The 12,705-nt window shown below is 36.9% G+C and overlaps 1 protein-coding gene across 2 annotated transcripts in view; it reads right to left on the minus strand.

The window, feature by feature from the left end:
- The window catches only part of stxbp5l (syntaxin binding protein 5L), a 159,788-nt gene that overhangs the window by 40,083 nt on the left and 107,000 nt on the right, over nucleotides 1–12,705 (minus strand). For both annotated transcript variants that reach the window (XM_042425874.1, XM_042425873.1), the window contains exons 9-17: nucleotides 8,707–8,782; nucleotides 7,973–8,127; nucleotides 6,696–6,768; nucleotides 5,728–5,875; nucleotides 5,145–5,212; nucleotides 4,038–4,078; nucleotides 2,609–2,823; nucleotides 2,025–2,200; nucleotides 914–1,039 (exon numbers count right to left, since the gene is read on the minus strand). In XM_042425874.1, coding sequence (XP_042281808.1) covers nucleotides 914–1,039; nucleotides 2,025–2,200; nucleotides 2,609–2,823; nucleotides 4,038–4,078; nucleotides 5,145–5,212; nucleotides 5,728–5,875; nucleotides 6,696–6,768; nucleotides 7,973–8,127; nucleotides 8,707–8,782 — 1,078 coding nt within the window. The remainder of the gene's footprint in view (nucleotides 1–913; nucleotides 1,040–2,024; nucleotides 2,201–2,608; nucleotides 2,824–4,037; nucleotides 4,079–5,144; nucleotides 5,213–5,727; nucleotides 5,876–6,695; nucleotides 6,769–7,972; nucleotides 8,128–8,706; nucleotides 8,783–12,705) is intronic.

Genomic DNA, 12,705 nt, shown 5'->3' on the forward strand with positions numbered 1-12,705 from the left:
CTTTTCTTTTCCTGTAATGTTTCCAAATGTTTGATGACTTATTGGCTAACCGCACCCATCGTAAAAAAAACTGCACTTAACTGCTTGTGTGGGTCTAGCAGAGCAGCATCATAGGGGGAAGTGTGTGTTATATCAGTGGGTAAAAACTTGAATGAGAATGTCTAATTCATTCATTTCTCCCTCGTCTTCCTCCTCCTGATCTAATAACTCGGGTGAGGGAGGGGTGCGTGGAGGCCATCAGTCCTGAAGGATCTGAAGGATTTGATTTAAATCCCTCTTGTAATTGTACACTGCTCACATATTCTGTTTCACTTGGAAACACGTGACAGTGCAGAAGCTAAAGACTCTCTAATTTCCGTTTCAGTCCGACTTTAAATTAAATTTAGTATAAACAAGACTGTGTACAAGTTCCATCAAATTCTGAATACACACTGTAATGATTTCTTGGGGGTCATAAACCTGCTTATGAGAACACACCAATTTCTGTATTACAACTTTACAGACAGAACTATGCAGCACTGGCTTACACATCTAGCCATTTGCAGTGCTTCTGCTGTCAATTAAAAAACCTCCACAGTCTCCCAGGTGTAATTTGGTAGTGTTTTCACCAGCTGCTTCACTACCAATTACGCTGCTATAAAAGCATAAAGTTATAAAAGCAACATAAAGCTGAAAAATGTTTCTGAATGCAAGGTACCACTGCAATATGACAATCATCGAAGACCACTTTATGACAGGAATTGCAGTCCTGAGTGTAGACTACCATAGATACAGAATCAATCAGTACCATGGCTCATCCATATCCCTAATATAAACATACACATTATGGCCAAATGTGGGTCTGCTAACAAACAGACTGCAATGCATCTGGAATGACAGAAATAAAGACAGACTAATATAGAAGGTGACTTACAGGCCATAAGCAGAGTTGATGTCCAAGCTGGTGATCTGTTGTGGAGGTTCTCCATCTGTCCACAGCAACTGGATCACCAGCTCTGCCTGGTAGCCAGGTGGGACCCGAACCACCCGGTCCTTCACCCTGAAACAGACACATAGAAGAGGTTAAAGTCCTCCATAGAAACACCGTACATACAGTGCACAGTGAGAAACTTAAACATGTCATTCGGGCATAAAGGCTTTGCATTTGTGTAACCGATTTCCTATCAAACATGTTTGGCTCGATTATAAAAATTCAATGGAAAAGTGAGTGTCAAGAATGTGCCTGTGCAATCATATATATATATATCTAAAACAATCTAAAATAGCATAGGGTAGTGAATATGTCAAAGGTATTAGACAATTTAACCATGCTGGTGTGTCTGACATCTGGTTAGGATGCAAAATGATGGATCTCACCAGGTTTATGGGCTTTAACAAGCCAATAACAGCACTTACCTGTATTGTGAATCCACCTGATGGCAGCATAGAAGGTAACCTGTTTTTATATCCCCATATTCCCTGCTACATTAGGAAAGGACACTGTAGTGCAAAAACTGAGGTATTGCCAGTTCTGATTTTTAAAAATCTTTCAGATAAAGAGACTCACAATTTAAGAAAAGGAAAGGAAAAAAAAGATGAAAAGTGTAATGTCACTGATTCAAAACCACAACATTTTGATCTTTGTTTATTTTAAAAACTGATGACTATCTACTCAAATAAATAACTTTGCAGCTTGGAGTCAGTGTGCAGCCATTATGTTTTTCACATGTTGATTTCCAATAGCCTCACACCTCTATGTGAATCATAATTTATGTATAATTACACCCTTTCTGAAGCAAAGAAAATAAATAAATAACTCATTTTACTGTTAAATTATAATGTTCCATGTTTGCCTGTTAAAGTAAATATTCAGAAGTACTGGTTACATCAATGGCTACTTGGTTCTACAATATGCTTATAATAATCCATAACTGTCATGTTCTAATCTAATAAATCCTGGCACACTACAGGACCGAATGATTTGTTAATATAAATATTTGTTACTATTTTACAGTGGACCTATGATCTATGTGAAGAGGTCTTACTTGAGGCAGGGGATACTGTCTTTGATACCCTCCAATGTCCCGCTGCCAGGGCTTGCTGGGTGTTGGTGGTGGGGTTGGGGTGAGTGAGAGCCGGGCTCTGAGAAGCAGGGATTATTTTCATTCTCTGATGGAGAGATGACGTCCTCTGACTCACACTGCAGATGCACCTCTAGTGACTGAGGATGACACATAGATATTGGCATTGGCCATCATATTAGATTACTCTAAAAAAAAATTGGATTCATGTACAGCACATTTAACATTCAATAATCATTTCAAACCTGTAACAATGTCACTACATGCACAAAAAGTGTGGGCTTTCAGTAAATTACATCCACTAAATTAGTGTTAGCTACGTTGATGCAGGTTCCTGACATTTTTTAATGAACTGGTATAAGTATGAGCAGCTTTTACAATAAATCTTCCTCTACAAAAACCACACAAGGCTAAATACATACTTTCATAAACTTATTTTCAAAGAATACTCATTTAAAATGTCAAAGCAGGAGTTTGTAAAAAATACTTTACTTGCCCTCCAAATGACTAGTACGTCACCCCTTTACATTAATTTTCATTTCACTCACCACTATCTGAGTGTTGGCGTCGCATTTGCTGAAGCGATACAGGATGATGTGGGCTGAGATGCCAACTACACAAAAGATGCGACTCTGGGGGCACCAGCTGACCATCTGAACAGCGAAGGGGTCTTCCTCCACCAATTCAGCAGCCCGGCCCTCACCTGGCTTTGGCTTTTCAAACACCTTGGAGGTCTTCAACTTGTACAACATCTGTAGTGTGACTGGTAAGAGAAATGATTGATTTTGGTGAAAATATTGTAAATGCAAACATATTTTAAGTGGCTACATGCATATATTGAGGGAAGGGAACGACTGAAATTTCAAGGGGTGGATACACACGATGCAATGAAGGAATTATATGGTCCAGTACAATGATATACTGTATTAAAATTGTGTTATAGCTAACTGGTTGGTAGGTACTCTGTTGGTCCTGGTCTTTATTTGATTCTTTGATGATAAAAATAATAAAAAAGATAAAATACTAGCAGCTTTATCCTTTAAAAACCACACAATCTACCTTTGATTGGCTTCTGTTGTTCCATTCTGCACCATCCAGATAATATTACTTTGATATGCAGTCTCCTTTGGTGAGTCATTTTCATCAGGCACCAGTGTTTGGCACATGTTTAAAAGGTATTAGCGAAGTAATGTGACCGGCTGAGAAGTAATTAGCACCACAGCTCTCTGATTTATAGACCACTGCACCCAAACCTTTGACACAAAGCAGCAGTGTGCTTTCATGAATGAAACTAGCACAGGTGCCTGGAAATACCTTCATTGTCTGTGATGAAAAGAAATAAATAAGAAAATAAACGATAAAAATATTATGACAGCCTTCGTGCTTCAGGAACTTGAGCCCTTGTGTGTTTTTTTGACAAGAGGAAAAATAAAAATAAAATGAGTTAACTAGTTTCTGTCAGTATATGTTCTCAGGCAGTATCTCAAAACCAGCATATTACTTCACCACTATGTGGTCTATTATATAGTATCATTACCAAATCAAGCCAGCATGTTAGCTAACTAGCATACATATTGCTGGAGATTGGTATAAATGGGTTTGAACTCTTTGACTGAGCTAAATTAAGTTCACTATGAGGTCCTCTAATAAAAAAAACTTTTAATAAAATAAAAATAATTTTTATTTCAAAAGGTTTTCAGACATCCACAACAATACAAGGTTAGATTTTTTTAGTGTGTACCCATCTGTGAATGTGACAGTGGACTATGTGCCTAATCTGTTAATTAACTGAAGTAACTGATTGAAAAATATTGTTTACTTTGCATACTATGTAACAAAAGCCTGAGTTGGACAAAATGTAAAAATTTACTTCCTCATTTGATCTTTATTTTATTTCAGCATTTATGTTACCACAATGTCTGTGTAGCTGTATAGCTTAGACAGCTAGAAAGAAAGAAAAGCTTAGAGTGGACTTACTTGCAGATGCATCCCAAAACTTAATTGATCCGTCAGCATGTCTGAACAAAGACAAAGATTTTTTTTTAAATATTAGGCAGAATTAGCATACTTTATTAAACTAAACATTGATCAAGAAATGAAGGGAACATATAGAAGATTTTTGTTATTAGATAGTAAACAGTATAGAGGCAGACAGGAAACAAGGGTCTATTCTACCCAGCAAGATACAACGAAGGATTTCTGGTATGTGTCTTAACCATTCAGTTATCAGGACGCCCTTAACTGTGCTCTTTGCTTTAACGCAATAAATTTCCAACTGTAATAATCATTAGCAAAAATGTTTCTTGCACCTATTTTAGATATCTGTAATAATTATTGATTACAAATGTTAGACTGTGCAGGAATCTTCAGAGGGCAGTTCCTGTTGTAGTTTCCGGTAACAGAAAAGTGGAGTTGAATTTTTGGTCTCTGGGACAAAAAAAATGAGCCAAGAATTTAAGGATTTTTAGGGTTATTCAATAAAAACTGAGTACTACAGAGAAAATATCTCCTTTTATATGGCTGGACTGCTGCTGATATCAGTGAGTGCTGCCTTGAAGCAGACACCACCTTGTGTGCTTGCTTCAGAACAGGTTAACATCTCTGCCAACCCCTTACAGTGCAGAATGGCCCCAGGCTGTGCTGTGCTGACTGTGCTGGGGTTTGTACACAGCCTTATCAAACTTATAAGGCATGATAAACACAAAATGTAAATCAATACCACTTGGTCCTGTCATGGTGTAAGTGAGGACACGCATGAAGATGCTCTTCTAATTGTTATGTGTGATATTGCACTTCCTGAACAGTTTGGGTTAATGGTTGCAAAGAAATAAGAGACCAAACAGTTCTTACTGGTCAGTCTGGCTAGAACAGGACCTGACAACCCTGTTTAAACACGTAATTATAATTAGGAGAGGCATCGTATGTGCAAACCATGTGCACAAAGAAGAGCTCAAACAAAAAAAAATTGGACTACATAAGTTGATTTTAATATTTTTGAGATAATCACTGGGAGACGTGCTCTGATTGTTTACAGTAGTGGGTCTTTCTGCACCTTCAAAATATATAATAATCCGCATTTCTTACCCTGTGATGATGATCTCTGGGTAGGTGTGGGAGCCTAACGTCCACGTTCCTCCACCAATGGGCCACTCCTGACACAGTTACACACAGTGTTTATTTGAATATTTAATCTAATCACATCATCTTTTGCTTTTCTTCCACTGGGCCATATTGATAAGACTTTCCAGTAACACAAAATTATCGTTTTGGATTTGTGCTTTACTTTTAAACAAAACATACTTTCATCCTCAAACACAAAAATGTACTGATTAAAATGACTCATATGTTAATGTGAATCCTTTATTTGCTTCAAGGTAATAGCAGCAATCATTTTATAAGGCTGAATAAGTAAAATTCTGAATATCATTCACATTACAGTTTAATGTTGGAAGCCTTGAGAGACAACAAATATGTGTAGTTTCTTATCAAAGTGCCAAAACATAATGGCAAAGACACACCGTTACACAATCATCTTTATACTTTTTTAATAGAATCTGTCAACAGCGTAAAGAAGTCCCTTGCTCAAATATCTTAAGGATGAAGTTGAAAAACAAGACAAATACATCATGAAAAAGGGTTTTCCTCCCTCATAATTCTGTTCTCCTACCTTTTGGCTGTAGCCGGTCTTCTTGTGTTTAGCTCCTATGGAGTACAGGATGGGGATAATGTCGGGAGGACATTCTGCAAAATAGGCTGTGCAGGTAACTGGGGACTCATGGATGTCCATGGGGTAAGGATTCTCAAAGACAGGGAAGCTGTAAGATACATAATTATGATGTGCTATAATATGCTGTATGCCAAATTGGGAAGAAAACAGAAAAGGGAAGAAAAGTTATTATGAAATAAAAAGGAAAGAAATTAATGCCTGTTTATACTTTTTCTGGACATGTTAAAACTGCATTAAGCCTAAATGGCCCTGTTACGTTCTTTTTCAGGAGGTATTTATATCTAATAGCTTTAATAAGTTAACCTAATTAACTGAGTAACCTAATTTCTACCTAAGTGTTTTTGCTGTTATTTAAATGGATTCCCTGGCCTTAGGTGTTAATCATTCAAAACTGCACCACCGTCACCACGTCAGCACATTTCCCCTTCACCTTCATTCTGTCCAATATGGATAATAATTTAATTTAACTGGAGTTGCAGCATTTCCACCCTGAAAGCAATTTCAAAAATCTTACTTCAAAGGCAAACATCTGACCTCTCGTTCTCCCTGAAATATAGATTTGGGTGACACTGGTTATTTCTTTAATGGGTAACTATACACTCAAATTCTGTGCTGGAGGACTGGAGAGCAACGACTGTAGGAAATGTGGCCTCATCTTTATAGTGTGTGACACGCCTATGTGATTATGTGTACAGCATAAAAAACAAAGATTTAGTGTGTAGTTACCCTTTTCCTTTTGCTGTTGACTGTGACAGTGTTTGGCTAATGGATAAATAGTATGTGAAGTGTTTTCCCTTGGGGTGATGCCAGGTGTTATCTTCTCATTTCAAAAGGTGACGTGACGATCTGACATCTGTCACATGCAACTTAGCAGCTGGAAGGTGTTTTTATATCTGTGAAACACATACTTGCTCTGTGTCAGATCCACCACAATTAAGTCCTTCTCCAAAAGTACCACCACAGCATACGGCTCCTGGACCTCTGTAAGATACAAAGCCAAACTGAAGAGGATAATGCTTAATCCATATTTACAGCAACTATAATCCCAAACAGACTTTTTAAAGTGTTTTAAAGTGGTAATATTTCATTTATCCACAGAACTTCTTACGGCATCCACTGAAAAATGTAACTCAAACTACTATGATAATCATTTTTTCATTTGTTGATTATATTCAAAGCACAGATATAAACTACCGATTGAAGAAAAACACAAAGTAAGCTTTGAATAATCCAGTCAATGGTTTCATTGCACATATTGCTGCTTTGAAGACATTTCCAGAATTGTCAGTCCTGCAGGAGTTAAAAAAAACATTCTACTTGATAAACAGCAAAGAAAATCTTTAAAAATCTACTTTCTTTGCAGTGGGTGACATTTTTCATCTAGCAGAGGGACGGAAGAGTCTTTGAGGGTTTGAGGCATATCTTTAAAAAAAGAAATAAATGTTGTCATAAAATATGCTAGGTTTTAAAAGTTAGACCTGTGTTTAAAACAGTCTTCTATTTATGACCTGGATGTAACCAAACATCTAACATGTAGAAAATATGATTATACAGACACACAAATGAGGGCTACCCTAAACTACCTTTATAAAAATGTTACTTATGCTATTTGCAATGTGTGTTGAAAACAATGAGACTACAACTACTACTACTGTTTTGCTTATCATTCTGTTTTTATCCACAGAATGCACCACAGAAACAAGACCGAGGTAATGCATTAAACAAAATAGATGATATGGACAATGTATCTGAGTGCAGATATTTGCTTTAATCTCTTGCCTGCTATTTATTATTGTACAAAAAGGTACTCGAGGTCCTTGCCAGCAGCATCGTTAGTTAAAAATCATTATGATTTCTTGAGATGAGTGCTTCCTACTGTTATACCTTGATCTCACAACATTAAGATATTCTCTGGGTTAAAAAATATCTTCCTTCTTATTAGATGACTGTTGTTTGTGTATTTGTTTTTTTCTCTTTTTGGTTTGTGTGTTGATTTTTATCTATTTTTTCCTGCATGGCTAGATGCTGCTACTACACATATAGTGTAGTGGTAGTGTACAACGTGTGTATGTAGTGAGAAAATGTTTTTACATTAACGTGCCCTTTTAAACCAAATAAAAACCACATTGAGGTGAATTTTGAACACATGTAACATGTTTGCCGTTATTTGTTTTTATGCACTCACCGTTGTTGTAAGGAGTCTCACAGAGGGCCATGAACTCTACTATAGGATAGTCCATCTCCAGCACAGTGATGGCCTTGCCGTGCATAATGGTTAATGTTGGCCGCCGTCCTGCCTTGTCGTAAGAAAGACCCCCAGAGAAGATGACAAAAGGCTCGCTGTTGTGGAAGGAGAACAGTCAGTTAGTCTGTCTCAATGCTAATAGTTGAAATTGACCAGCCAAATAATGAAATAAGTGAAATAAAGAATGAATCAATATATCAATCAATCAGTCAGTCAGTTAATCTATCCAGTCAAATAAAATGCATGTGTTTAATTATTATTATTATTAGTGCTTGTCCTCCAGAAAGTACACCAAGAGTTATAATCAACCAGCTGGAAGCCAATTTACTGTTTTCATCTGACATACTGTGGAATGGCTCAATAGTTTTTTCTACCTATGCTTATATTCATACATTAAATATATCAGATATTAACTGAATATTATATTAAATTAAATATATTTGTTTGGGGATTCTTTGATTTACTTCTGTTGGTGTTTTTTGATAATCAACAGGTGGGGTCAAGTTGTCATAAGCAACCTTTTTAATGCACTACATTAATATATCACCACAGAATAAAGGATCATTTTCCAAGACTTGCCATGATTGTATTCAAATCATAATTTCGCATAATCAGGAAACTTAAGACTTGAAATCAGGAAATCTGGATCTGATATTTGTTTAAAATGCACTCGCCTGCTCCTTGAGGTCTTGTACTCAACTTTGAGAATCGGTTTACACGACTCCTTCCTCCCATCCTTCTGTATCTTTCCTGAATTAGAAGAAAGGGCAATATTATTATTATTATATTTATTATAATTATTATCAACAAAAAACAATATTTCAAGAAAATATCACAGTTTACTGTAAACATCTTGAGGTCTTTTCTATCATCTTAGCTCTATTCACACTAATACACACTTTTTGGCATGTCAGCAGCATAATCAGTTTACTTTTTGTGTAACATTAGACTGATATCAGTTCCTCTTTGGTGTGACAATTCAATTTACTAGATCATAAGCACACTGTAAGTACAAATATTTACAAGAGGAGAAAATGCAAAGCACAACTGCTGCAACTTGAGTTACATGAATTATGGAGAGTGGCCTTGAGGAGCAAAGCCAACAACATTTCATAATATGAACCAACAAAGCGGAAACTGTATTTGTATACAACTGTCATTGTGCATCTTGTTAATCTCCTTTTCCCATTTCAAGCTATTTACTTTATTCAGGATAACAATCTCCATACCGTATTCAGTGAACCAGTGCATGACTCCAAGCTCACATCCTTTTCCTGTACAGCTATAAACACAATGTAATGTAAGCCTTAACGGACACTAATAGGTGTCTTTATAAAACTGACCATGACATAGTTTCATGAACTCTACTTGGCAACCACTAAAAAGTGTTTTTTTTTCCCACTTTCCACTTCACTTTCTGATTCCTGTGTACTGTGCTTCCTATTCCTCCTTTCAGAGACCATTATCAGAGTTAACACATTAAAGAAAGTTATTTTTCTTCTGATTTACATAATGAAATGATGTTGCCTTTGATATACGAAAGAGGAAGTTTCTGAACTGGAAGGCAGTGGGGCCTTGGGTTTACCTCAAGGGGATATCGCTCTGAACAAAAGCCCAGCAATTTCTGAACAAATGAAGAGAGCATGGAAGGAATAAAATTTCTAAACTGTGAGACTTTGATTGTTCCTGCTTTCATAAAACAGAATACAGCAATTTCAATAATAGCCCTTCTGCTAGATCCTCTAACAACAAATGAACAAATAAAAAGTTTTCAATAAGCCAACTGCTAGTACATAACGCATCTGTGCTGCATCTATTAGTATTGCAGCGGCAGTTTCGACGTATTTTATGTCTCAACACAGTGGAATGGAGAGGAATATTTCTTAACACACTACTTTTTTCTCTAAAAGCAGATATTTTGGCTCTGTGATTAGTACAAATAAAACCAACCATTCATCCAAAAAAACCAGAAAAACTCGAATGCAAGGAAAAATAATCGTTGCACTGAAGTTGCACTAAAGTGTTTAGAGTGGATGGTGGGTGTGAAAAGCAGAGGCCGTTCTGCATCCCACATGTTGTAAGGCGTAGGCAGCTCAACACTTGGTCGATGTTGGGAAAAGATCACAGTTTGGTTAAGTCAAGAGCCTCGGTCCTGTGTTTTAAGTCAGCTTTGTGGACACAGTAATCATGCTTTAGGTGCCAGGGATGGATATTATAGGAAACACATTAAATATATTGACAGTGAATGTTTTTAAGACATATTAAGAATAGATATTTTGAGTTGAGCAATGAAAAGTTTGCAAAATTTGGTATAGAAACTGTAGCAATATGAAATGCAATCTGGGCAAAATTACCTTTCCTACACATATAGTACGTATGTAGCTTGCCACTTTTTTTTCAGGTGGTTTTAAGCTGTTTTCAAGTTGTTTTGCAGCCAAAGCTCTGGGTAACAGTACCTTATCATCACTGATCAGGCTCAAAGGTACAGGATTATAACACACACTGAAATGTCAAATCAGGTGAGAGCAGAGAGAAGAAGAAGGAACAGCAGAGTAAAAAAAAGAGTAAATGGCAAATCCCGCTGATAATGCTTTGATATCAGACAAACTCACAGTTCTAATAAGATTTAACCGTAACATAGTCCATTTTTATTGTTACATATCAGTTATTGTGTACACAGTCTGTTATTTACTATGTAATCTGTAAACGAGGCCACATATGAAAGAAGAGTCATCATCATCATCTGGGGTACAACAGAATGACAAACAGAGTGTTTATTGTTAATTCCCATCTCACCTCATGTTATTTTTTTTTACCCTGTTGATTTTAAAATTCTGCACATGTGTCTGTCTGATGAGTTATAGCCCTTCTTTTAGATAAATGTCTTTGTTCTCGTCTGAATCTCTCAGTCTGTCTTGTTCTGTCACCTTGCAGCCATCAGTCTTCTCCTTTTCCCTTCAGGTTATGGAACATTTCACTTCCATTAGTGTGATGATAACTGTTTGGTTTATTTGTCTCTCAAAGACACAAAACAATGACTGAGAAACAAAGAGCACGCTAAAACTAAAGTGACATATATATATATATAGTATCTCCCATGCCGCAAGTTGGATTGACGTGAAACCTTGAATACATTTCCAGCTGTTCTTGTGTTTTAATAACAACATTACTGCTATATTGGATATTTAACCAATTTAGATTTACTTTCTGGTGAATGACTTATTATTCTCATCAGGTACGCTGATGACACCTAGCATAGAGAGAGTAATACAATTTGACTTGGCTGATGGTGTGTACCCCAACACAGAGTGGCACCATGCTTCAATTCATTACACAGGAGCAGCAAGCATGAGTCAACATTAGAGGGGAGCTGGTGGCTTTAGATAAACTCAATTTTAAACTGTTTTCTCAGTAGGTGCTTTGGAATAATGTTTTTCATTTTCACATGGAGCAAAAATATCCCTTGTGTCTGTTTTTTTTTTTTTTACTGTAAATATCAACCTTTAAATGGTACAGACTCACCATTCCTGGTTAAGCTATTACTTCCTTCGTAATGCTCAAAAACACAGACAGGTTTAACAAACATTACTCTTCTCTAAACTCTATGCTGATTAACTAAATCAAATGATATGATGCTGATTAATTGACATGATAAAGAACAAATTAGTGCGTCTAAAAGCACACAATACAAAAAATAACATGAGGCTGGATTAATGGTATGGCTAATGGCTTTACTGTGTCATTGTCAGTGTTGTTAGTGGTGTATGCATTGGTTATACGGTTATTTCATGGTGTCAGCAGACAGCAGGTTTAGGCTGAGGTGGACAGCCGGGCCTCTGGTCTACCTCTAGATCACAGCATGACATCTGAGCACAACAAACAGCACAACCAGTGACAGCAGCGTCCAGCAAGCACAGCAGGAAGCAGAGCGCACAGAACCACACGAATGTGAGCGAATGTGAAGGTATTTTAATAAGATGACAAATCAACATAGATGTCGATGGGTGTGTCGATGTGACGCTTGACCTGCAGTGTCTTGCCAAAATTAGTTAATTGATTTACTGTTGGAACAGAGAAAGACTGTTTCATTCCCAGGAGATGCCATGTTTACTGTTCATTTCTCTTTTTTTTCATATTCTTAGTTCACCTGTACTCGTTTTCAGCTCCCTCTGTCCTCTCCCTTCCACTTCCTGTCACTTTCACCCTGTGAGTAATACCAAATATCTGACAAATATCTAGCACATAAACAATTTCCTGGCATTTCATGACATCATCGGGCCTCTTGCTCCGTCCCTAAAATTTATCGCCCACGTCCTTCACTCTTGCATTCCTGTTTTGGGATTTTGCCTGAGATTACAACACACAGCAAGAGACTATTCATTGCCAGTGATCTGACAAGGTTCAAGACATCCTCATAATGAAATGACCACATAAGTCGATTGTAACTGCCCTCCGGAATGACTCATAGGAGCATTTCCAGAACCTATAAGACAGTATTTTAATATGCTGCCTCTATTGCTAGTAATAAATAAAATAATGATATTTTATGGTGTGACAATACTGTGGTTCAGGTCTGGTTAGGTTTAGGGACAAAAAAAACTTGTTAGGGTTCGAGAAATATGGTTTGGGTTAAAATGATCACTTCTGGTTTGAAACGGGAAGCAAACAGCGGT

Source organism: Thunnus maccoyii, chromosome 11, assembly GCF_910596095.1.
Source record: "Thunnus maccoyii chromosome 11, fThuMac1.1, whole genome shotgun sequence".
Lineage (NCBI taxonomy): Eukaryota > Metazoa > Chordata > Actinopteri > Scombriformes > Scombridae > Thunnus > Thunnus maccoyii.